This window comes from Thermobia domestica, chromosome 11, assembly GCF_964235325.1.
Source record: "Thermobia domestica chromosome 11, izTheDome1.hap1.1, whole genome shotgun sequence".
NCBI lineage: Eukaryota > Metazoa > Arthropoda > Insecta > Zygentoma > Lepismatidae > Thermobia > Thermobia domestica.
This window is the reverse complement of record NC_137464.1, coordinates 247353891-247381310: the sequence shown is the minus strand read 5'-3', so window position 1 is coordinate 247381310 and position 27420 is coordinate 247353891. Positions and strand designations below refer to the sequence as shown.

The following is a 27420-nucleotide window of genomic DNA, read 5'->3' as shown; positions in this document are numbered from 1 at the left end:
TCGCACGGCATCGTTGATTACGACTCGAGTGGTTACGTGCCCATCGTCACTGTGTCGCAGAACAATCTGATGATCACGATACTACCCTCGTTACATCGATGGCCGAGTCAGTATATGTCGTTTTTCAGGGGAATAGCTGCCCGAGACATGCACAGTATAATGACGGTAGTAGTGATCCATTATGATTTGGGGAATCTTAACATGGTAGTTTTATGTGTGTGGAGGACACTATGATAGCTCCTAACTATCTGCAGGTCATTGCTGATCACGTGTGTCCATCCGAGTCGGCCGTATTTCCAGCTGGTAATGTCATCTTTCAACAGGACAACCTCTTTGTCACAAGGTCAGGATTGTGCCATATTGTTTCGAGAAGAATAGTGGTGAATTTCAATTGTTACAATGCCCTCCCGCCCCCCAAACTCCCGATCTCAGACCACTTGAACACCTTTGGGTTATCATTAAACGTCAAATCCGAGCTCATTCCTCCGCCTCCCCCTCCGCAGAATTTACAAGAATGTGTGTGCAGTCATGGTGCGCTATGCCTCCAGTCACCTACAAGATCTCACTGCTTCGGTGCTAAACCATAGTGCTTCTGCCCTGCGAGCTAAAGGTGGACATACCAGATATTAGGTAGGTAGCCATAATGTTCTGATTGATCTGTATGCATATTTATATATTTCGTCAAAAATTTTGTTGAGCTCTAATTTTAAAAATATAATAAGGGTTAGATAGCTTCAGTGTTAAAAGATTACGAGTTCCCTCTAGGTTATATGTATGAGTTGGTTTTAGGTTATACGCTATGGATCATGTGCAGTGGTTATGAAGACTGCTAATAAATCATCCGTGTTGCGTTAGTCCGTTCGGATCTTGTTACCTTTTTAAAATGTTTTATTGTTCTTAAGAACACACTTTTTTATTATTATTATTATTTAAGTTATGGATACAACTTCACAATATTAGAAGTAAAATAAATATTAGATATATTAATAAGACTTTGCTAAAAGACAATTTACAAGCTGTGCCAACGCTAACGAAATTATAAGATACTCATCTCTGTTATCAGGTGTGTCACTCTAACATTTACATTTTCGTATAGTTCGAAATATTCTGCAATGGAAAGGAATTTTGTTAAAGCAACTAGCACGGAATAGAACAAACATTCTATCCTTCCATTTTTTTTTTCCGGTAACCTCCGGTTAAGGAAACATAATGCTTTTAATTGTTTATAAAGCGTAAGGAACATAATTTAATATTATAATCGAATTTCATTATAGAGATGTGACTGAGGTAAGTAAATTAGATTATAACATGATCATTTTAGGTTTTCAGTTATTCCTTATGCAGACATGATAATCAAAACTTATATATATATATATAAAACTTATATATTGGCAAATTTAGTGAGGACCGAAAGTGTGGGAATAGAAGGTGGAAGCGGTAGATATCCACGTGCAGGAAGATACAAATGTACATTAATCGGGCACAGCACAGATGTCTAAAAGTGTCTACCATGGACAGCAGTGCATGCATGACAATGCTGTATCATGGATTGGCGAACCCGTTCGAAGATACGTGGGTCATGGCAAACATTTGCACAGGCATTATGTCCAATTCTGTGACATCGTCGACAAAAGTAACATACATCATAGTTTTAATGTGTCCTTGCAGATAAAAAGCCAGTGGATTCAGGTCTGGAGACCGGGATGCCAATGCACTGGACAGCCACAACCAATCCAGCGTCTGGGGAAGTAGTTGTTCAACCACTGTCAGACATTTACACTGAAAGTGTGCGGGACATATGGCGAATCGCTGGGGGAACATTTTCGGGCCGATCATTCGAGCATGGACAATACCGTACCATGGGCACGTGCATCTGCCTACGTGTGTGTTATGCATATTGACGATACTGTGTCCCCCAAACGTGGCCTCGTCAGTGAAGTCCTGATGCCTGGAACAGCATGATTATAGTGGTCTGTTAAATAAACCACTGACAGAATGCTTCACGTGGTTGGAAATATGCTTCTGTCAGTCCTTGTATCTTTGCAAGTGGTATGGGTAAAATTAATTTTCATGTAACGCACGCCACACAGTCATGTGACTAACATAGATTTCACGACTAAGTTCTCTCATACCTGTTTGATTGTCCACGTTCGTCCATAACAGGTGTTCGTACACAACAGGGTCAACCAGCATCCACATGCACAGGTAGTACGATCCATGTTCCACACACGTGCCGATAAATTGCTGCAAACCATCCTGTATGATAGTTGGTGTCTTAGGAAAACGCTCCTGATAGAGTCATACTGCTTCACTCGTTCTGCACAACAGTACGTGAATAGCATGTCGGCCTGTTCGCTGTTTGAATAACGCAGCATGGTTTAGTCGAGCACACTCGCAACACAATTACCGCACTTCTGTACTGTAGCGTCTTGAACACGCCACTTGTGTGTGTGAACCGAGCAGCTACGTGTTGAATACCAGCGCCACTACTAGACTGTAAGCTTATTGATTTTCAATATCTACCGCGTCGAACTTGCTGTTCCCACGCTTTCGCTCTCCCCCCCTCGCTAACGCTGCTAATATGCTTTACGTTCGTAAGACCATGTTTTTGCTTATGTCGATATCAGGAATCACCTCCCGACGTTTGTTACATTTAAGTTATATCCTGTATATAGGTTTTCATGGAGTATTCCCAAAAAATGTACTTTTTGTAATTTCTAGATTTTCATTGGATAGTAATATGCAAGGTAGAAAGAAAAGGCTATAGAAATATGTTATAAAAAATTTAATGTCTCACGCGCTAGTTTCTTGCAATAAATATTCTGTGTAATTATACTTTGTTTACATACTCTTGTTTCTTCTATATACGAAAATAGAAAGTGTTTCAGTCTAAAGTCAATTACCATAATTGAAATTGTAATTCTTTGTATATTAGTTTATACTGTATCTGGTTATAATGGGATTTCTTTGTTTCAACTAATAATATGGATGCTTTTGATGTTCCTGGTTGTTCCTAGAGCAAAATTCAAATCAGGGTTGGCAAAAACCATGGTTTTCATTGAAAAACCAAAAAACCCATTTTTTTGTTTGTTTAAATCAGGTTTTTTTTCGGTTTAAATAATTTGCTCTGTATTTATATCACATATGGCAGAAATAAGTTTGTTTCGCCTTGGTGTATTATGCAACAACCGGGTTATGCTGGAAGGGGTCACATAAGCTTAAAGCAGAATCCAAACCGCTTCTCGGCTTACATCCGAAAGAAATTGTCCTTCATTTGAACTCGAAACCGGGACAAATTGGCCACAAACGCGATACGTCTGCCGACTCGCTCACGAAAAACTCCTGATAAAAATACGTTGTACTGATCTTTACATACTTGTTAATATAATTGCCAAAGGGTCATTTTAGAAGGGCAAAAAGATAAACAATGAAGCAGTTTGACACAAGTGAAACCATTATACAGAATTACGTATGGACAGTTTCAAAGTACTGCAGAGTACAGAAGAACTAATTTAATCTACGTTGGCTCACTACGACTTTTATTAGTCCAAGTTAAAGAAATACAAGGACTTATTTTGCATAACAGTAAGAAAAGTGAATAAAGATACGAATTATTTGAGTCCACTTTGGCTCTGACCCATTTATACATAAATAGATACCAAAGATACTTCTGATTTCAATAAATGTCTCTCGTGGGGTTTGTATGACCCCCTTCCCAAAGAAGTACGGCATTTCAATGTATTTTATCAATAGTAAACATTGTTAAACGAAACAATATTTAGAATCTTCCTTTGTTTGCAATTGCATAACAATAATAAACTACTAAAAAAAAATCATAAACATAAAAAAAATGCTTTTGTAGTATAATCTTTTTGAGTAATGAATAGGGAATTTAGGTCTGAATATAATACGAATAATATACGGGAGTGAAAGGTGTTAGCCCACAAATGTGTGTTCATCAAAATTTTACGAATAGTTATATTTTTACTTTAGTTTTTTGGTTTAAACCAGCCAACCCTGATTCAAATTAACGTAGATAGTGAAGATCCGTCTCTGCTATTATCGCATGATTCATGTGTAATGTTAAAACGTCGGATTAGCAGTGAGTGGAGATGACTTCTATCATATTTCAAAGCAAATTGGAAACTGTATTTAGAGAATGGATTGGTTAGTTCAGTAATCTGATACAAAAGATGTATTTGACCACTTTCTGCATTTCTTGTTGTATTATAAATATAAATATCAGCATCTTATTCTTTTCAATGTTTGATTTTAAAGCCAACTTTGTCCCCTGCGCAACAACATAAGAACGAGGAGCAAATCTCTCTGTTATCGGAAAAAATCAATCGCCTGGTTGATGAGGCTGAACAAATGGGTATTCAAGGCAACGTAGAGAAGGCCCAGGGCCTCATGAAACTGTGTGATCAACTCAAGGAGGAAAGAGAACAACTTAGACGACAAAACGAGAATAGTCACTGGCAACAGGTATGTAGTTTAGAATCTTTGTCTCCGCCTTTTCCCATGTTTATAGGGGTTCGGCGTTCCTGTCTTTAATTGTTTTCTTCAATTCATCCGATATCATCATCTCCTTCCACAACTTTTTCATGCGATCTCATATACGATATCTATTCCTTCTTTGCCTAAGCTTCTCCGAACCTCTACTGAGATTTAATTAGCACCAACTGCATTTCCGTTTTTCATCTTCCTAATTGCGTTTCACCTCTCTAACCTGCGTATCTATCCCACCTTTGTTTCTCTGCCACTGTATCCTCATATATTTCCATTTGGTTCTCCTCAGATGGTAACTTCTTAAAATTGCCTGTCCATCTTCTGGTCCTGAATCACTTGATTAATGTATCCTTGGATGTTGCATCTCCTTCTTTTCCATGCTACATATTTAGTGTCCACCATTTTATCCTTAGTTCTCTCTCTCTGTCTCTGCTACATGTAATTGTCCATTATTATTTCACAATTGGCCATAACCAACCTATGCTGTGGGGCCATACCTTTTCCATTTATCTCGCTAACCTCCACTTTCTTAAGGTGTTTCCTGCTGCACACGATATAGTAAATCTGACTGCCTCTGTTGCGACTCTTGTAAGTTATAAGGTGGTTGTTTCACTTCTCGAAACAAATGCTTTAACTATGGCGAAAGTACATGCAATTGCTTGATATATTATTCTTTCACCTGCATTCCTTTCTCCAAAGCTCCACCTTCTAGTATTCGTTTTTTCTCTTTTCTGAATGTCCATTTAGGTCGCCTCCAACAGTTCAAGCTTTTGTTTTCAGATACTTCCATTAATATCTGGTCTAGCTTCTCTTCCTTCTTCCTCGCATCCTACTTGAGGGGCATAGACATCTAATATGGTCACCAAATTACCTTCTAATCCCAGCTTGATGCTCATAATGTTATCACTTTTTATCTTTATTTCACACACGCTATCGTTTTAACTCCTTTGTCATAACAATTCCAATTCCATTCTTCTCTCCTTCATTTGTTCCTCTTTAGAAAAGTTAGTATTCTTCACCGATCTCTCTCGCTTTATATCCTTTTCGTCATGTCTCTTGTGGACATAGGTCCATTCTTCAATTTTTTTTCTTTTTCATCAGGTCTACGGTCTCCTTGCTCTTTCCATATAAAATAAAAAGTGTGCATGATGATTTCCCCAATTCTTATACGTAAACTTTCGTTGGTGTAATTTGCTTAAATTCTGTTATTAATAGGCTTAAAATGTAATCACCTTCTTCGTCCCTGCCCTGTTGCATATTCCTTCAAACTAGGAATGTCATACAGTACATAACAGGAAAATGGACTTTTAGGTTTTTGAACGTCTCAACACTGGAAGTTCCCCCTATTATACATAAACTTGGTTAATATTTAATTTATTGTTAATTTGTTTCAAGTGTGAAGTTGTACAATTGAAATGACGAGATAGTGATTAACCTGAAACGATTATAATAATTAATTTCAGTCTAGACGTCAAACATGCTGTATTCCAATTGAGATTCTACGTTGTGTCTGCTACTGAAATCTGTAGGTCTGAACTCTTCAATATATATTGTTGGTAGTGTGTTTAAGTTGTTTTCACACTTGTTCTAAAAGTTTTGAGATTAAGCGCTTGAACTCTCCTGTTGATGAAGTTCTGCGTACGCCACTGGATGTGAGGTAAAAATGTAGAAAAAATTCTACAATATCGTTAGCGTTTGACGGAAAAAATGTTCAAAGGTGAAACATATAGTAATGGATATAGCTTATTAAGCTAAACAAAATTATATTTATGAGTGTAGAAGTTCATGCGTAGTTTTCGAGAAAATTGAGGAAAAAACAATTATTTTGTAAACAAAATTGACGCTGAACGAACACTAGTTCATTTTGACAATAGTGAAAGTAAATTTTGTTTATTAGTGCTAACTTTGAAAATTGTTATTGTTTATAACTAATAGTTGAACTCGTTTATAGCAACAATCGGCTTCTGCTACACTTTGTCTATTGCGTTAAATATTCAGTAGGACCAGCTAATTCCGTATAAGGCAAGTGATTTTATACCATGTTTAGTACGACATTTACAAATGCATCAAACTTGTATATAGTTAAAATAAAAATCATAATAATAAATAAGAAGAAAAAGTGATATCTGTTATATAGGTGATCAAATACCTAATTATTCCCAACTTTTGATGTCTGATACGGATATTACACATCTTAGTTGCAATGACAGTGTTTTTAAGGTCCCTTTAGTGTCGTTAACAGTCGAGTTCAACTGTATATTCTTGTAAATTTCCTATTTCGTGCCTACGTACCAACTGACTTCGATGGGCGGAGTTTCTCGTTCTACTCTCGTTCCAAAGCGGCTCTTTAGAATGCGTATCTGGGGGAAACCAATGGGTTGAAGTCTGTCGGAGCAAGTCACGGACTACATCACTTCCTGTGCGTGCTAAAGTCATGTAGTCTTTCGCTACTTCCATCTGTCTAGAATAGCCCCCCTTGAGTGTATCATAGGTTAAGTATGAGAATCTAAGTCTCATATTAATGCTCTTTTTCAGACTGCCGAAATTGCAGCAGCACAGGAGAAGCAGATGGAAGTATGTAGTGTTTGTGGAGCTTTTCTTATTGTAGGAGACGCCCAACAAAGGATAGATGATCATTTGACAGGCAAGCAACATGTTGGATATGCCAAATTGAAGGTAGCGATAGATGAGATAATGGTAGGTTTTGTTTATAAACTTCATTATTTATTTTTTTAAATGTATTATTTATTTTCTGTAATAGTATTTTATTCCTCACATGCAAGACTTCATTCTTGTTTTAAAGTGAACATTGTGTTTTTAAAATAGTCTATTTTGTTTTAAAATGAGCATTTACTTTTAAGGCATGAGGTAGGGAAATAAAGTTTTTTTTTTTTTTTTTTAAATTAATTAATTTAATCTCTGTAAGACAAATATATCAAAATTTTTTTCTCGTGTTTCACTCTATAACAGTAATATTATTTATTGCCGTATTATAGCTGACTTGTATTCACATTTCACAATATAATTTTGTCCATTCAGCGTGTAAATATTAATTTTCTTATGCACTTGCTTTTATAGTAACAGCAAAGGTATTAGTTCGTTTTCAGGTATTTATTTGAATTTATGGAAGCAATACAGTAATTCTTGTGTTCGCCCTCAAGAGTTTAATACTCGTAATAAGCGGAGACATCCATATAGACTGCAACGTATTCTCTGATGTATTTTTAAAATGCAAGAAACGAAATTATTGCTTGAGGTGTGTGTTCCTTTGTTTACTTTCATCATTTAATAAGTTGATACTAATGTAATGTAGTTGGCACGCAGAGATTTTTTTAGTACCTCTGCTGCTGACTTAAAGCTCTGTACTAAATTAGACCTGTTGTGCATGTATTTACGTTTTAAATATCGGAAATATTGTTTTAAGACGATAAAAGAATTTTATTGCTTGAAAAACGAATAGTTCGTGAATAAAATATTTGAACATTGAGTTTAGGAGCAACCTATATGTATTTTGTACGTTATAAGTATTAAGATTCGTAAAACAGTTCTTTATTTCTTAGCAGTGAATGTCATTTACGTTGTATAGTAGAAACAATTAAGTGCAAACATAACCACACATCTGATCTGATTTGTAGAAAATTTCTGTTGTCTTTGATATTTTGTTTGCGGCGTTAGCGATGTCGAAGGTAGTAAACAAGCAGTGTAAATTCGGAATCATCATTAAAAAATTGGAACAAAAGTATACTATTATTACATGTATAGAATAATTCAAAATTTGTGATTCTTTCGAGGTGTTAGTAGTTATATCAAAGGAAATGAATGTTGTTAAATCAGATCTTTACTTTGTTCTTGATTAAACGTTTATACGTTTCATATTCCTGGACATGATTTAGAGCAATAACTCTTAGGAGATAATATCATGATATCCTTAAATCCTTTCTAACTTCCACCAAAAATCTTCCTCTCGGAATATATATTATTTCACAACTTAACATATTTATTTCCTAGCTTATTAAATCAATTTATGCCTCGTATTTGATGTTAGATTTGTTATTTTAATCAAATAGGCATTTTTCGCAATCAATACATTTATTTTATGTAAATTTTGGTATGTTAAATGTGATGTGTATTTTCACGCATTTTTTAAAAAATAATAATAATAATAATAATGATTCAGGTCTCGGATGTCTTCTCCCTTACACATTCCGAAAAACTCATTTAATTCGTTCAGGCTTCAATTTCAACACATGCGTAGATACTACTACAGTCTGATTTGTCCGTTTTGGACTGGGATAACTCTGCTTTATTTTAGAATTAGTCCGCTAGTTGCATGGAATTCACTTATTTGTTCCAGGACTCTTCCTGGCTTGGCCACCTATTATACCATATATGTCTCAGTGCTCTTTAAGGAAGTGAGTGGTGGTTAAGCCCATCATACTCTATACTGTGTTAGCTTCGTAACCACCAGACTCTAGCGCCTGTGTGTCTACCAGTTACGCCTACTGTTCAAGGGACTCCCCTAACGAATAGGAGTCGATCAGCATAGGGTGTTGATCCTCGAGCATTATAAAACAAGCTCACTTCCCCACTGAAGTACAAGACTTCAAGATACCGAATCACACGATATGACCACAGCTTGGCAGAGACTGACCTAAGGAAGTTTCCCTGAGGGGTCTCGGTATCACGGCCCTCCCTCCTTCAATCTCCGTGATGAAGTACCATGTATGCAGCGAACCACGACTACCTAGATCCAAAGGCACACACTACTTACCATTTAAGAGGTATGCCGAAAGCTTCAACTCTCCCAGTTAGGTACCCTGCACATTACCGGAACCAATGGCTGATGTAGATCGTTTGTACAGGACAAATATTGCAATTTGGGAGGCACTAATCGCTGTCCTCCTTTAGGGGCGGCAATAATTGGACTGCCTCACGTTGTGTTAACGTAGTGAGGTACCAGAAAGACTTCCAGGTCCAATCGTCCTTGTTAATGACACATTTGGGAGGCTGGTGACCATGTACGCCAGCGCCTCACCTTCCATCATTGTCCATCACATTAGCCACTATTTCCCTAGAAGGTAGTTCAATGTATCATCCGTGATATTTTAAATCTCCCCAAGATGCCATAGACAGAGTACATGTAAAGGAATGCTTAATTTCCTTCTCTATCCTTGTGGCCCTTCCCCCTCTCAGCACGAACTTGGAGCCGGCAATGGTGAGGACGTAGGGACAGTCTTTCTGCCATTATACAGATTAAGTGATGATGCAAAATGCAGTTTAACCCTTTAATTGGCAAGCATTGATAGCATTGCCATTAAAATGACTAAATGATGATGCAAAATGCAATTTAACCCTTTAATTGACAAGCATTGATAGCATTACCATTAAAATATTTAATTTGCTTTTATGGTTGAACCATGTCTTCCTGATCATAATTGCGTAACTTTTAAATTTTTTTGTACTTTGGTTACAAAATACAGTATGTTTATTTCAAAGCAACATTGCCATAAAACAGGTCTTACGGTGTAGCTATTGAGCAGCATTGCCCTATTATGGATGGTCAAATATCATAAGAATACTCTCAGTAATTAGCAATAGTTTCGAGTTTCTTTGAAATATTTTCCTACAAAGCAAGAAACCACAAATAAAATAAGAACTTTCTCGGAACGTAGGAAATAAAGCTTCTACAATACTAAATTTGACTGTCTCCTGCTGACGAAGATTGGAAGTATCTAAAGAAGTGACAAATCATTTATCTGAATATTGTATGAAAGCAATAATGCCAAATAATAATCACTGACGTTATACAGATGGTGATCAGAAAAATGGAAACATCTGTAGTTGGCAACACGTCAGATGTATGGGTTGGCAGTGGTGTCGTGGCGCCCGCAGCGCCGGACCGCTGGTGGTGGTGTGTTAGGTTGGTCTCCATACTACGTCAGGCGCAGTGGAACAGCAGTGTCCAGTGGCTGCAGCAGACGGAGGTAGTGTAAAATGGGAGACCTCTCAGATTTTCAAAGAGGGCAAATTGTTGGTGCGCGGTTATGTGGAGTGAGTGTGCCGGCAGTGGCTACTGTGTTAGGTGTGTCGCGTGGGACAGTGTCGAAGGTGATGACGCCTACATAACACACGGGAAAACCACATCGGGGAAGCGGAATAGTGGGCGGAAGAAAATCATGAGTGACAGGTCACACCGGGTATTAAAGCGCATTGTCACGCAGAACCGTCGTGCCACTGCGGAGCAAGTGACGCAAGTGACAGAGGAACTCAATCAGCACCTCCCCCACCCTGTTTCGACAGTCACAGTCCGCCGCCAATTACATGACATGAACTTACGGGGTCGTGTTGCACGGGGCAAACCGCTCATCAGGGACCATAACGCTTTCGCATGCCGCAGATGGTGCCGCGACCATGCAACTTGGACCGTTGAGGACTGGAAACGTGTGATATGGTCGGATGAGTCATCCTTCACCCTATTCCTAACTACGGGCCGTGTTTATGTGTGGAGAACGCCCAAAGAAGTTTATGGTCTACAGTGTCTCCGCCCAACTGTGAAACATGGCGGCGGCTCGGTGATGCTGTGGGCCGCCATATCATGGTTTTCATTGGGTCCTGTGGTCACACTTAGCGGACACTGCCAACAATTATGTCGCAATTTTAGGAGACCACTTGCATCCTATGGTCCGGATGTTGTTCCCGGACAATGACGCCATCTTCCAGGATGATAATGCACCCATTCACACAGCTGGCGTTGTTGCAGTGTGGTTTGAGGAACATCGGGATGAAGTTCAACACCTCCCCTGCGCGCCCAATCCCCAGATCTCAACATAAGTGAACATTGTGGTCCGTCTTGGAAACACGACTCCGGCGACGATTTCCACCTCCATCCTCTCTCACAGAACTGGCCGATGCCCTGCACGAGGAATGCTGTAAAATTCCACTTGCTACCATTCACAACCTCTATGCCTCCATCCCACGTCGCATCAAGGCTGTTCTGAAGGCGAAATGTGGCCCGACACCATATTAATCTAGTAAGTTGCAATTTCGTTCTGGTGTTTCCATTTTTCTGATCACCATCTGTAATTCGTTCGGATAACGCAATAGAATGCGATGTTGCTTGAGAGCTACACTGCGAAATAAAGGGTTAAAATAATAACTATTTCCGCCCTAGTCTTTGGCCCGCTGCATCATCAAAGAGCGAAACATCAAAGTAGATGCGAGCCTAATGAATGCATTAAATATTTTTGTCTTAAATCAATGAAGAAAATGAAAATAGTTGTAGTAACTAATCTAAATATATTACTGCCCTTGTGTCCTATTTTGAAATAATTGAAACAACACAGTTTTTAAGATGCAATTAAATCGTCGCATCGACAAACTGCTTGCACAGCTTAACTCCCGATAGTGCATGTAGCGACATATATTAGCGTAACTATTGATTATCAGGATTACCGTGACGCACAGACTGATACATATGCCGTTAGGATAATAAAGTTAAGAGAAAACTCAAGATTGAAAGATACCTTATGAACGAAATGAAACAAGCCGATCAGTATCTCATTCAGTAACATGAGACGTTAAATATTACTTCTGGGTTGTCCTTTAAGAACCAGTATTTTGAAATGTAGCACTAACATAGCAACAACAGAATTTAAAACTCAAATAAAGAAAGCAGTGTCCTTAAGTTACTTCAGCATTTTCGATTTGAATAGGTGCAATACATTAACGATAGACAATATATCTGTAGTTCTTTTCTTCATAGGATCACTTTCATAGTATCAGGGATCACTTTCATTGTAAGTATTCAGCAGGCATATTTCAACACGAAGTGATTATTATGATTATTTACGTATTGCATCCATCCTTAGAGCTTGTACCGTGAGAAAGAATCATTGTTTTTCTTAACTATCCAAAAGTGCTTGTTTTATATGTCAGCTCGTAATAAGTTAAACCTTAATGGACAACTAAACTGATCTTGATGGTAAAAAATTGCTTGATTTTATTGTAATTGATGTATAAGAGCAGATGAGAGCAATAGAATTGCTTTTATTTGCAAAGAAAAGTTACTGGCAAAAATTGCTAAATAGGCGAGAGTTACATCAAATTCGAATGTAATATAGATAAGAATATCAGATAGCTGATAAAGGAGGAAGTTGATCGATCCTGGATATGTGATAAATTGAGTAAAAATTTACAGGTTCCTGCTACTATCCTTCCGTTAATGTGCGGTCTTCGTATGGTGCAGAAAAAATGTCTTTGCATTTAAGAGGCACATTAGTTTCCAGACAGATTATTTTCGGGCCACAGACCCAGATTCGATTCCCGGCGGGAGTTCATGTTGTTCGGATTCCACGTTAATCAGTAGGTTTCGTCTTATATAGCCTCGCTGCTGACAGGGACGTTAAAACCAGTTCAACTCTCTTCGAGTCACTGTAAATAATAGCAACGTATTCAAAGTACATGCCTATTATTTAATGTCAGTAAAATAGCATGGCATCAGTTGATTCAAATGCTTAAGAATCGGTTACAGTATGAGTTGAAAAGTATGATGATTCATAAGAAATAGAAGGAAAGAACAAATAAACAGTGGATTGATTGGAATAGCTAACTTATTCCATGATTCCTGGTAATTTCTCATTTTAAAAGACAGCTTTAAACCAACTCTAGTTCCTCCATATAATGATAAAAATCTTACTGAGTACGAAAAGTTTTTATAATCTGAGTTTGAATACTGAAATTTGATACCATCTATGAGTGTAATGAAAAATACATAGGCATGGTTTTGGAGCGGGAGTCCCGGGTTCTCGATTCTTAGTGAGAGCTCATGTGGTTCGAATTTCACGCTAAGCTGTAGGTCCACGTCTTATATAGCTTCGCTGCTGAGCGGAACACCAAACTCTAATTTAATCTAAATGAAATCTAACATTGGTATGATTAGAAGTAATGTCGGAACCAGAATAAAAGAACGTTTCACGGACTTTGGAAAACAATTAAAATACTATTTTAGGTTTTCCAAGTCATTTAATGAAGAAAGAAAAAAAAAAGTGAGATTGCCAGGTACTAGGTAAATCTAATAATACAGAAGAAACAGTTGGTTTTAAATAATTTTAAGAAAAATAAATTTAGCTTAAGGCTATGTCAGTGCAAATTAACGTAATATTGTTGACAGTTTTCCTGGATGCAATTAGCTAAGGATAGAAGTCAGTGAAGAGCTTTTGTGAACGCGGCACTGAACCTCCGGGTTCCATAGGCCATAGAGTTAGTTAGTTAGTTATTGTTGACAGTTTTCGGCTAATTACCAAAAGTACTTGTTTTCTTTCTTCGCTTCGTATAATAATAATAATAATAATAATAATTACATGCTTTTTTTTTTTCGTTTGACACCAAAATATGGCTGTGATTGCTATATTGTTGCTGTATTTATCCTGATTGCATTTTTTAAAAAGAACTCTTTTACAGTTTTAAAAAAAAACCTTATCAGTTCTTCTTTGATTTTCTGTATCTTGTGGAATCCGAAGAAAGCAGTAGTTAGCAGACGAATGAATACTTAGAATAGTTTATGTATCCTTTGTTATCTCATTAAGGAAGTGTTTATCATAATATTAGTTTAAAATTTTGTTTGTTGTAGACATGGTTTCCAGATTGCATCGTGAAGTTAGACTGTTAAAAAAGAAATTCATTTAGTCCTTCATGATGAATTTCTTTTGGATTCACGTCTTGAAGGTGTCTTTACATTTTTTTTATTACACTTTTTATATTTCTTATAGTTAAGGAAAAGTTTCGTAGAATCTATAAGACTTCATGTGTAAAATATAATCTTGAATAAATCTGCTGAAAAGCAGTCCCTATTGAAAATCCTTATAGTGGAAATCAATTAAACTTTTCAGGCCAACCGCCAAAAGTCAAGGGAAGACAAAGACCGAAAGCGCGAAGAGGAACGAAAAGAAAAGCTGCGATTGCGTGAAGAGGAAGAAAGGAGAAAGGAAAGAGAGCGAAGGAAACGGAGAGAAAGAGAAGAACATAAGAAAAGAAGTAAGAGTCGCTATAGGTCCAGGTAAGTCACTCAGTAGTTGCATACTAAGGACTCAAGAAAAGGTATGCTTAATATTAATAAACATATGGCCTCAGTCACATGGTAATAAGTTAGTTTTTCGAGAAGTCAATGTAGATAGGTAAATGGCATATACAGAAATTAATAGGCGCGATGAGATTTATAGAAAATACGAGAAATAGATGACAAAATTCATCCTCTTAGAATTGGATCTTCTACAGGTTGGCCTGAAGTTTTAGTGGCCTCTGGGGCCAGCCATTGTTGTCTTGTACCAGTTCGTCCATCCATGAAGTTTTTCTAAGAATTTTTATTTTTGAAAAACGATTTGGATCACACTTGCCGAGAAGGTAATAGTTCCCCTTTGTTGAATTTGGTTGAGCTGCGTGAGAAACTAACATTGATTAGAAACTGAAATGAAACTCAATTGGTACGGGGTGATAATTAATGAATTACATGAAATAAAACGGAAATTAGTGACAAACTACGTAGTACACAAACTGTATTGCACATGTAAACGCACTACAGACATTTGGATTTAGGTTGTGACATGTTCGATATGTCTACCATCTCTGGCGATGATGTGACGCAGACGATCATCAAAATTCTGCATCGGAACATTGATGCTGTCGATGACTTCCTGAAGGCCATTTTCAACTCGACAGGGTTTTGGAGTTACTGCTGTACACCTTGTTCTTAAAATAGCCCTATAAAAATGAGTCACATGGGTTCAGATTCAGGGAATATGGCAACCAAGCGAGTCCCCTTCCAGTGGTCTCTGGGTACACCTGAGCTAGAATGCGGTCCCCAAAATACTCCTCCAGGATGTCAAACACTCACATGGTTCGATGAGGTCGAGCTTTGCCCTGCATGAACCACAGCTTGTCGAAATCAGGGTCACTTTGGATACTGTGTATGAAATCATTTTCCCAAACTGTCACGTATCGTGCAGTAGTCACCGTTCTGTCAAGGAATATCACACCGATTATTCCATGGCTGGTCATTGCACATCACACTGTCACCCATTCAGGATGGAGGGACTTTTCCATTGTGAAATGGGGATTCTCAGTCCCCCAAATGTGCCAGCTTTGCTTATTGACAAACCCATCCAAATGAAAGAGGGCTTCGTCGCATGCGCATACGAATTTCCATCATGCCCTGTGTCAGCCACGCAGTTTGGACGACATCACGCGAACCGTTCAGAAATTATGACGTTTTATTTCATAGAGTTCATTAATTGTTACCCTGTACCATACCTGTAAATTATTGTGATGATAGAAGTAATTTAAATTACTCGTAAGTCTAATTGAAAACAGAAAAACCATATCAAAGTCACTCACGAAACTGCATTTTTTTTTAAAAAAGCGTACATTGGCGCTAAACAGGATGCACTACCTATTACATGCGTAATGTATTCCGCATTTTATATAGTAAATGAAGGATATTACTTATAATAAAATTTAGTGTGAAAAATGTATGACTGATTCTGAATGTACCCGAATTCGGGTCTCCGGATTACTGTACCAGTGCGCTAACCACTACACCGATCATCCGCATCCGTGTAAAATATGATGTGTTTGTGTGAGAGAGCGATATGAAATGTTTTCCCCTCCATTTGCTATATCTACATAGATATAAATAGAGGAAATAACTAATTTATATCACACAAATTCATCTATAAGTGCAAGTTCCATGATTTAAGAGGGAAAGAATTCATGACTGGACCGGAAGTAGAACCCACGGTTTAGGCTTGCCGTGCCGATGATTTAATCCTACACTATCCAGTCCAGTAATTCCATTCTTCTTGGAAGTCGATGCTCAGCCACTGAAGATCACACGGACAGTAGACATTGGCTTGTCCAAGCACAATGGAAGTTTGCTACAGTTCATTATAGTCTGAGTGGCTGAGGATAGATTTCAAGAGTGAAAACGGAGCACGGTGGCTCAGTGGTAGAGCGTTCACCTCTGGTGCATGGGTCCCTGGTTCGATTCCAGCTCGTGCTAAGTGTTCTTTGTGGTGGACAAACACCATGGTTATGGATTTTGTCTGGCTTCCTTTGTTTCCTCACACTTCATTCATTCCACCATTGCATTCATTTCTCATCACCTCTCCTTTAGCCTAGCCGGCATAACCGTGGGATGTAAAACTGATTTTTTTTTTCCAAGAATGAAAGCATGTATGGCTGCTTTGGGAGCGGACAGGATAGTGTATTAATTAACTGATCGATATGGTAAGCTGAAGACCGATGTTCGACTTGATCCAAGCTTGTTTTTATTTTTTCTATATATCATATAATATCTGGTTCAACCACCATAGCTGTTCATAAACATAATACACCTGGTTGTTCTAGCACAACAGGAGTTACGGTGCAGTTTATATAGTTTGAATGGCTGATCGTAGAAATAGTGTTTAGCTGATCAGGGAACTGGCTTGATATCGTAATGGTTAGCGCACTGGTATAGAACCAAAGACCCAAGTTAAATTCTCAGTTTAATTAAACATTTTTCACTTCCATTATAGCGTAATGTTTTTTCAGGGTGATATGATGTTTGTTAGTCATTGATATTAAATATTAGATACTGCACATACATCAATAAAGGGTAGAAGTCAGTGGAGAGCTTTTGTGAACGCGGCATTGAACCTCTGGGTTCCATAGGCCACAGAGTTAGTTAGCATATATCAATAAGATTTTGATGAAGTAAATTGTTTGGTAAAGTCCATACCTGCTTTCTGTACCCTGCTTAGTTTGTTGGGCCTACAGACATGGACCTAAAGTTAAAGATGTAATCTGAACAAACGTAATGTATTGTATGCTCTGCCATCGGGAATCGAACGCGGAATCCCTTCCAGTAAAGGCGTCCGCGTCTCATATAATCTCGATGTTGAAAAAGGACGGACGCAAAATTTCAACAGACCACGACGACAAAAAAGCGCACGTACTAGCCACAAGACCAGAGGGGAGGGCTGTACCGAGCTTGAGTTCTGACATAATATGTAACGTGTATTATAGTGAAACTAAACAGAAGTATATTGTGCCTCCCTTACTGTACTGGCGCAGACGTTCATGGTAACTCACAGGGAGAAAAGAGCTGTTTTCGAAAACAGAATCATGAGAAATAAAATAAATTAAAGAAGGAAAAATAAAGACGAATAGTTAATGAATTGAAGAGGTTAAAGAACGCTGAAATTGGCTCTTACGGCGTAATCACAATTCTGATTGAATTAGAGGACTGGGAATTATCTATCGTGTCTCCTGTGAAGTATCAGAAGTCACAGGTAGCGACAAACTGTATTTTGGAATCTATTCAGGATTTAAGAAAGAAAGAAAAAAACTTCATCCCCATCTCTCTACTAAAACCGGAAGTGATAGAAAATTACTACTATTTCTAGTTTCAATATTGATCTCCGTAGAGGAAAAATGTATGCAGTGGCTTTTTGATAAAGATTCATTGTCCGAGGAAAAGGTTTTATCTTTGATCTTATCCGTCTTGGTATGTGTCCAATGCCAATGCACTGTATTACCAAACGTAACTTGGCAGGCTTTAATTTTTTGGCAATAAGGGTTCCGTTTTTTTTATTTATTTATTATTTTTTTTAATTTTTTAAAGTGATAGTGTGAGTGGGTCAAGTTTATATTAATGGGTTGATCACAAGACAGGAATAAACTCGAAAGATTCTCACTCTGCTCTTTATCCTGTTATCGCTTCATTCAAGCAACCGTAATAAGACAGCTTTTCAAGCGACTTAACGTTGACACAGAATAAGAGAAATTTATAGTCTTGAAGAAAGTGACAAATAATCAGCGTCATCCAGTATTAAAAATTCACAAGAGAAGACTATAATACATTAACATTTCACAGTGCGAAGAGTTGGTAGCAATGTTTTCTTAAAAATTTAAAAAATTTCATATTGCGAGGGGGGGGGGGGGATATTCAATCTAATGGAGATTAAGACAAGACTAATGGATATCTTCTAAACTCTCCGAAATTCAGTTTGTTCATGACCTTTTGTGAATATGTTTCAAAATGAATCTGAGCAATTGCATGTGTTCAGCTGTGATATTGCCTGTTTATATCTCTCATTTGGTGAAAACTTTCAAATATTTATTTTTAGACTTGTTTTTAGTGGTAAGTAGTCAAACAAAAATTAATAAATGAAGAAATCCATTAAAAGTAAAAGTAATATTAACTGCGTATATTATTACATTAATTTTTTGATTCTGTTGCTTTTAGTGAACGCTATAGGTGGTCAAAAATCTATGTAACCTGTAGTGAACAGAAACTTTTTCACAGCGGAAATTAAGTGTGGCGCTGTAGGATTTCGTTAAGCACAAATTTCACTGTATTTTTAAAAATACAATGAATTCAGTAAACAGTGTTATTATAGAACTACTGGTGATATTATGTCCATTTAAAATTCTCTAATTTTTGCTTCTTATAAACTGACTAGAGAAATAGATGGTTTAATAGTTTAATCGATAATAAACAAATAGTTGTCCCGCATAGCGTAGTCGCTAACGCTCTCGCCTTTAATGCGAACAGACCCGGCTTCGATTCCCGCTGTGGGGCCGCGGTGGCTCAGTGGTAGAGCGTTCACCTCTGGTGCTTGAGGTCCTGGGTTCGATCCCAGCCCCCGCCAAGTGAACTTTGTGGTGGACAAACACCGTGTGCGTTGGTTTTCTCGGGGTTCTCCCGTTTCCTCCCACTTTCTTCATTCCATCATTTCATTCATTACTCATCATCACCGTCTTCTTTAGCCTAACCGGCATAACAGTGGGACGTAAAACTCAAAGATTTCATTTCATTTCGATTCCCGCTGAAAACACTCGGTCGAAAAAGTGTAAAAGCTTCTTCAGGCCAGTCGTTCGGAGTGAGGTTTCCCTGGGTTTTCCCATTCACACAAGGCAAATGTTGTGCTGGTACCTAACATACAGATCCCAGGCCGCTTCCTTCTTTCCTTTTCGTGACTCGGAGAGTGTGATTGCCGAGGGATGTCATCCCTTATACGTGACGGGTTAACATGGCCATAGATACCGAAAGACCGGAAACTTAAATCCTGATCCTAATCGATAATACACAAACGGTTATTTAAATAATGAGAATACCTCTAGTTTGCAACAGCTTAGTTGGGAGGCGGCAACACTGAGGATACTAGTACAGCGAATGGCGTGTTAGTTGATTGTAGTATAACAGGCAGGATAAAACGGAGATGTGTGTTGAAGGAGACAGACAATGGTAATGCAAAATTGCAGATCTCTGAGTTATAGGTGCCTGCTTAGTTAGCACAAGTCGTGCCTACGGAAATTGTTGCAAAACAACTTCGGTGAATAGTACATGTGAACCTAAGAGCAGTCTCAGTAACAAGGATCAGCGTGCATTGAACAAGATTGTCACCAAGAACTGAGGAACTATTGCAAAATGAAGTGACAGCTGAACTCAGTCAGCACCTGAAGCAGAGTACGCAGTGATAATAATCAGTTGCAAATTGCGTAACCTGAAAATTCGCATTTGGGATTGCAACCCTTTAGCACGAAGAAAATAGTGCCGACAACAAGAAAAGTGGTCCTCTAATGATTTGAAACTTGTAATATGGTCTGAAGAGTCGTTCTACTTTAGTGCTAATGACCATGTTTATGTATGGCAGACATCCAAAGAATTTATGCGCGAACTGTTTCGTTCCTACCATGAAACAGACCGCAGGTCTGTGATACTGTTGGCCTCAATTTCCTGGTATTCTGTGGCTCCTGCGATTACGTTCAGGGCGTATTATTGCCAGTGAATGTCACGGACAAGTTTAGGTGACCACGTGCATTCTGGTCAATATAGCAATTTTCCAAGGTTACAGTGCACCAGCTCACTCTGCTGCGGCTGTTAATGCATAGTTGCATGAACATCGGAATAAACTACACCTCCCTTGGCCTAACTAATGTTCCCCCAAGGCTCAACTTATTGGAGACCAATTCTGGATCTGCAAATCCGTAGCAGATAAACTCCGTTATCCTCACTGACGGAATTAAGTGGTGCGCTGCATGAGGAATGTTACAATATTCCTCTGAAAATTATTCATGCTTATGTGCCTTCATTCCACGAAAAAGCAGGGTTTTCTGTAGTCTAACGGTTCCCTCGTTCCGTATTAAGCACATTGTTTCTTCAGATGTTTCCATTATTTTGATAACTATCTCTTAGAATTGTAAAGCAAGTGAAAGAAATGTGTTGATGAACTATACCGACAAACTGTAAGAAGTGATTCCTTACATCAAAATAAAGTTCATATGGACCTGTGGGGAAAAGTGCATAGTTAGAGAGTTAGGGCTGTCTAAAATCGCGTAAAAGCCAAATTTCAAGAGGCCCTATTTCGAATTCGAGAAACTGTGGATAGTGGTCCTTACCAGTAAAGAAAGTCACACACAGGCAATCCAAAAGTGCATATTTCATTAATATTCAATGGGTGTACAGAGTATTCCCTGCAGGATAAAATCCCAGACATGCCATCAACCTAATTTTGAGATATGTTCTGACTTAATGATTGGTCCAAAGTAGGCAAACGATAAGCCTTGATAGCAGTGAACACGGAATCCTTTGGCGCGATGTCAGAAGTGTTAAGGATCGTCAGCAACACGAGCTCTCGTACTCGGGGAAACGCATGCTGCAATATGTTCTTCACGCTTGTAAGTGAAGAAAACGTGAAATATACTGTGATGAAATACATCGCATCATATGTTATTCAGAACCAAAAAATAAAATAATAATAAAAAGTTGCAAGTTCCTAACACTTTTTTCCGACTTCCCTACGAAACACTAGATGTCGATTTTTATCAAGGCTTACCACCTGTCTACTCTGGACTTTCCTTGAAATCAGGGTATATCTGAAAACTTTATTGACAATTTATCTGAGAATTACCCTGTACACCTAGTGAAAATTTATGAAATATGCACTTTTGGATTGTGTATGCGTGGTTCCTTTTACGCTGATAAGGACCACTATCAACGGTTTCTGAAATTCGAAGTAGGAACTATTGAAATTTAGCTTTGTCGCGATTTTGGAAGCCCTAGCTCTGAAACTATGCACTTTTCTCCATAGGTCCATATGAACTTCTTCTCTTATTTTGATGTGAGGAATCACTTCTTACAGCTTGTCGGTATATAGTGTTAATATTATAGTCTTAAGTAAGCGTTTGTAATGTGTTTCTTAATATAATTAGTTAAATTTATCACTTAATAGCGTTTTGCTAGAATATTCGTAGACTGTTTCGGCAGACTCCGACGCTTCCGTGAATATATATTTAGCACATAGTATTGCTCAGTGTGTTGTTGTGTTTGACAGTATCGAAACTAAGCTAAATACACCCTCCATTCCAAAAGAAACCGAACTTTTGAAAACAAATAGTACCACTAGTGCCATCTGTTGTAATATTTTACCGGTAGATGGCGTAGTCCCTCATTGACAACTGGTATAAATGTCATGACATTTGGATGCACGGCAACAAAGTTATTGCGTTTCAACTGTCAGTGTGTTGTGTACATCGGTCGGAAAATGAGTTTCAAACAACGAGCTGCAATTGAGTTTTGTGTTAAACTGGGTAAAACTTTTAGTGAAACGCACCAAATGCTACAAACTGCATATGGTGATGAGTGTCTATCCCGTACGCAAGTTTACGAGTGGTTCAGGCGATTCAAATCGGGTAGAGACATGCTGGATAATGACGAAAGATCAGGCCGTCCTAGAACCGGATTATCGGAAGAAAACATCGAAAAAGTGCGTGAATTCATCAAACATAACAAAAAATCGTCGGTGAAAGTTATTGAAATGGAATTAGGCATTCCTCAAACAACCGCATACCGCATTTTGACCGAAGTTTTGGGCCTTAAGAAGGTTAATTCGCGGTTTGTACCACACAAACTCACCGAAGACCAAAAAGTTGATCGAATTGCGCATTGCAAAGACATCGTTAAAAGTGCTCGGCAGGATCGAAACTTCTTGAAATCGATTGTAACTGGTGACGAGACGTGGTGTTTTGAATATGAGCCCGAAACAAAGCGGGAAAGTGCTGAATGGAGAGCGCCGGATGAAGGAACACCCAAAAAAAAGTCGCTTGGTGAAGTCAAAAGTTAAGATGATGCTGATTTGTTTTTACGATTCAAAAGGAATTATCCACAAAGAATTTGTTCAGCCCGGCCAGACAGTCACTGGAGAGTTTTATTTGGGCGTCATGAAGCGTTTGCTGGCAAGAATTCGTCGTATTCGGCCCGAATATCGCGAAATCGGCAGTTGGACTCTTTTGGACGATAATGCACCATCACATCGTTCGCGACTTGTAACTGAATTTTTGGTCAAAAATCACATTATTCGGTTGCATCATCCGCCCTATTCACCAGATCTCGCTCCGTGCGATTTCTATCTGTTCCCGAAACTGCATTTGGCGATGAAAGGAAAGTGGCACGCATCGATTGATGCCATTGAGAAGGCGACGACTGCCGTCCTAAACACCATTCCAATAAAGGGCATGGAGAAGTCGTTTGACAACTTGTTGGAGCGTGCAAATATGTGTATCGATGCAGAAGGGGAATACATTGATTAATAAAAATGATTTGTTCCAAAATGTACTTTTTTTTTTTTTTTTTTTTTTTTTTTTTTTTTTTTACGTTCGGTTCCTTTTGGAATGGAGGGTGTAGTATAGTTGTAATTCCCTTCTATCGATCCTTAAAAAAAATAGAGAGAGCTGGTTTTCAGAACAGTGTTCCAGTGAGTTTCTAGAGACGAAAAGAAAGAAAGGAAAAGAACATTTATGATGTTACAGTACATAAAATGCCTTGTTTGACATGTGAAACTTAAATAAGGGTTGTAAAGTTTCACGACCTCTCCATCCAGATTTTTTATTTATATACCACTTACGTCCTCAACAAAACGATCTGCTTTGTGTTTATATGCCACACCGTCTTTAAAGAGTTTCCCTGTATGTTCCTCAATCTTTTTAGGGACGAAAAAATAAAATAAATAATAGAAACAAAAGCCGTACAAGCTGAGGATTGAGTATTGAATGGCTAAGTTAACAAATTAAACGGAAATGACGCTTATTATAAACCACACCTACATCATTCCTCAACGGAACGAATGACTATGTTTATATGCCACGTCCGTCTTTAAAGGGTTAATTACGTCCAATATAGACAAAAAGAATCTCGTTAGTGTCCAAGTAGGAACTGTATCCTCAGAGATGTATGGAAGATCTATAGAAAAGAGAAAAATGGAGTTCAAAAGGAACTATAGTTGGTGGGTGTGGAGGGATAATAAATATTGTAACAAAGTGCAGAAATGATCACCAGATACAATTTAGTAAGGCACTACATGATACCAATGAATTTTAACTCTGGGGAGAAACCAAATTTACTGTCAATTCGAACATCTCTCGTTCAGCACACAAATGATAACATTTTTGTTCTGTTAATTTTATATAGTAGAGTGTTCTAGTACTTGGCTTGCTATGAAGATCCTCGCAAACTGTCAAGGCTAATTTGTTTGGCTTGATTTCATCTGTGGAAGAACAAAGTTTCTTCAGGCTACCGAAATGATTAGTGCGCATATCTGCGTTGAGCTTGGTTGTGGGTTCGATTGCCAATTGATGTACAAATTTCTCAAAGTTGATACAGTATCTTGAGGCTACTTGAATTTACAACAACAAAAAACAAACAAACAAACAAAAAAAAAAAAAAAAAAACGCTCTCTAGTAAGCCAGAAGCAGCGAGATTGAAGCCCATGTGTTAACTATATATGACTAACATAAAAACCATTTAACCAGTCAAAGCCTTCGTCGGCTGTGATTCCAGAAGTTTATATATATATATATATATATATATATATATATTAACATAGTTTCGGATATAGCTGTGTAGTAATTTTACAGTAGAGAAATGAAACATTGGAAGATATTTTGGAAGGAAGAAAATTCATGTATATTTGGAGGTATCATTCCAGCTTTCGCCTAAGGGCACAAATAATCTCTTTCGTCGGTTTTGAACGCAGAACATCACGATTGTGTACTGAAAACATTAACCGAATATCTGCTCTGTACAATTAAGAGTAAAATATTTGAATGAGAAATATGCATGGAAGATTTTTAAATACAATTTATCCTTGTGTGTATTAAGGTAATGGGAGTAGTTGTCTTTGGAGCACAACTTTTCTGTATATTTTAAATCGTAGAAAGGTAATGGAATTTATCTTCGTTTTTCTAGAAGCCCGAGACATCGTCATCGTAGTGCAAGTCGTAGCAGAAGTAGAAGTAGGCGAAGGAGTAGAGACAGGGACAGAGATAGAGAAAGAGAAAGAGATAGGGATCGAGAACGAGAACGAGATCGAGATCGAGACAGGGATCGTAGAAGTAAACATAGATCTCATGAGAAAGACAGGTAAGTGCATGTAGTGCAGTATGTTTTGGTTTATCCAGCTGTATTATTATTAATTATTAACTTTTTCATAAGTAGTATTTCAAGAATAAATTAAATTTACCTTTAAAAAGAAAAAAAAATCTTCCTAGGATGGAATTTTTTTCCTAGTAAGTACTGTTCTTGATGTTAATTTTGAATGTGCCTACTGAAATACAAACACATTTTAAGTTCATTTTTAACTATTATTGTATTAATCTTAACGATTCTTATGTCTAAAGTCAGACTTGATTTTGCTTTTATTTGGTGAGATATATTTTACGATACTATCTCGCTGCTTCTATGTATCTCTGTATTAAAAATAAATACGGATGTATATAAAAAAACACAGAGTATGGTATTATCATTTAAATAACTCACGTTACCTACTACTCCGCGTTTACTCTGGTATCCAGGTTTGGGTAATAGCAGTAGTACAATAGTCAAACCTTATGCATTCAGTAGACTTGAGTCGGTAAGATGTCGCAAATGAAGTTCATAATGTGCTTGATTTACTGTAATAAAAAGAAACATATTTATGTAGAATGTACAACGGTACAAATAGTAAAGTTATTCAAAGACCAAGAAAGACCGGAGTTTTACCTCCATTTTCCATACTCCACATTGGAGTAGCTTTACGTTTAACATGTAAAAAAATGATACAAGAAAGTACTTAAAAATTCATATGAACTGCCAGAAGAAACTTATGCCCCGTAGTATTTCAGCCCTTTACTTCAGCATGTTTGAAAACCACGAATGCCCTGAAGAATTTATGTTGGATTGGAGTTCAGCACGCATTTCAGCACCGAGACTATAGTGGGACGTGGACCTACAGTTTAAAGTGAAATCCGAGCTATCGTAGTGTCAGGGCTCATAGCGAGTCACTTTTTTTTTTATTTTTTTAATAACTAAAAGTTACTTTTTTTCCAAGTTGGTCACTAAGAGTTACTTTTTTTTTTTTTTTTTTTAATTTGTCACTAAAAGTTACTTTTGGGGAGGTAAAGTGACTTTTCCGTGTGATTTATGTTTTGCATGGCAGTTTTCCAAGAAAAATATAAAAATAAATGGAAAAAGGCAGAAACTTGTTACTCATTACTCTTAAGAAAGCTTCAGTACTTGCTGCCACATGTGAAACAGTCAGCTTTATTCTCACTTCAGCTTTTATTCTTTCTAAAGCACAGTGGATGGTTGTTGGATGTTTAAGCTCTCGAGGTGGGGTTGAGAACCCTTCTGTGTCTATTCTTTCTTCTATCATAATAGTCTTTTAGCTTTCTCTCGTAATAGTTAACGCTCCGCTCAACGTTTTGTGTGTGTGTGTTTGTATGGTTCATCATGTTCGTCTTGTGTTATGCTTCTTGTATGTTCTTCTTAAGAGTAGGTGATGAATTTGAATATTTCATGGCTGTGAGAACTCTCAGTGCTAAGTTAAATATAATGTCTGGGATGGAGAAATTCGTAAATAGGCCAGAACTGGTTCCACTTACTCAGAAGCTTCTTGCATTTGCTAAATCTGCCTACCGTAACTACAAAGCATACTTAGAAAACCTAAGAAATGAGGAAACTCAAAAAGAAGTAAAGAAGAAGAAACAAAACAAGACAAAGAGAGGTAATGGAGAAATTGACAAAGAAAAAAAGGGGCATGATGAGATTTTGGTCACTTTTTTTCGTGTGCTTTCGGTCACTTTTCAACTATTTACAAGAGACCATATTACTATGAGCCCTGTAATGTATTAAAATTTCAAGACTTTCCCACAGGGAACTTCGATCCCGTGCACTAAATGCACGAATAGTAGCACTAAACCAGTAGGGAGTGCCTGAATAATTAATGTTTTTCTTGGTCCCTGTGAATGTATTATTATTATTATTATTATTAATAATAATAATAATAATAATCATAATAATAATAATAATAATAATAATAATGAAAACTCACGTAAGTCCATAAGGCGTTAAATGCAACACTATATTTTTTTTGGGGGGGAGGGCGGGAGAGAAGGGGAGAGAGACTATTTTATTATAAAAATAGATTAAGAACTTCGAGAATGAAACAATCTTTCTACTTCAGTGGAAACATGTTGCACACATACCCCAGGTTAACATAAATGTGACATATGTGAATTCATGCTTACGTAAGAAGTTTCCGATAGAAGTAAAATTTACGAACGGTACTTTTAAGCTGACTTAAGTAGGTAGTATAACATTTCTAAATTCTATTTTGAGAGCCATCTTTGAGTGAGGCATGAACTAATTAAGTAATTAACTATTATTAATTAGTTAATTTTTATTCACCATCCTCGTAAGAATAAAAGTTTTGTATTGTATTCATAAAGCATATTTCTGGTTTTTAGCATTGCCGTAGAATTAAACATTGTTACGTTATAATTTTCTGTGTGCTTTTATGACAAATCTTAGATTGGCTCACAAAACCCCGGACTTAAAAC

The 27420-nt window shown here is 37.5% G+C and overlaps 1 protein-coding gene across 2 annotated transcripts in view; it reads left to right on the top strand.

Annotated features, from left to right (window-relative positions):
• Nucleotides 1-27420, top strand: part of LOC145664883 (luc7-like protein 3) — a 61493-nt gene that overhangs the window by 11133 nt on the left and 22940 nt on the right. For both annotated transcript variants that reach the window (XM_081731936.1, XM_081731935.1), the window contains exons 3-6: nucleotides 4279-4485; nucleotides 7045-7206; nucleotides 14397-14563; nucleotides 24791-24964. In XM_081731936.1, the coding sequence (XP_081588062.1) occupies nucleotides 4279-4485; nucleotides 7045-7206; nucleotides 14397-14563; nucleotides 24791-24964 (710 nt within the window). The remainder of the gene's footprint in view (nucleotides 1-4278; nucleotides 4486-7044; nucleotides 7207-14396; nucleotides 14564-24790; nucleotides 24965-27420) is intronic.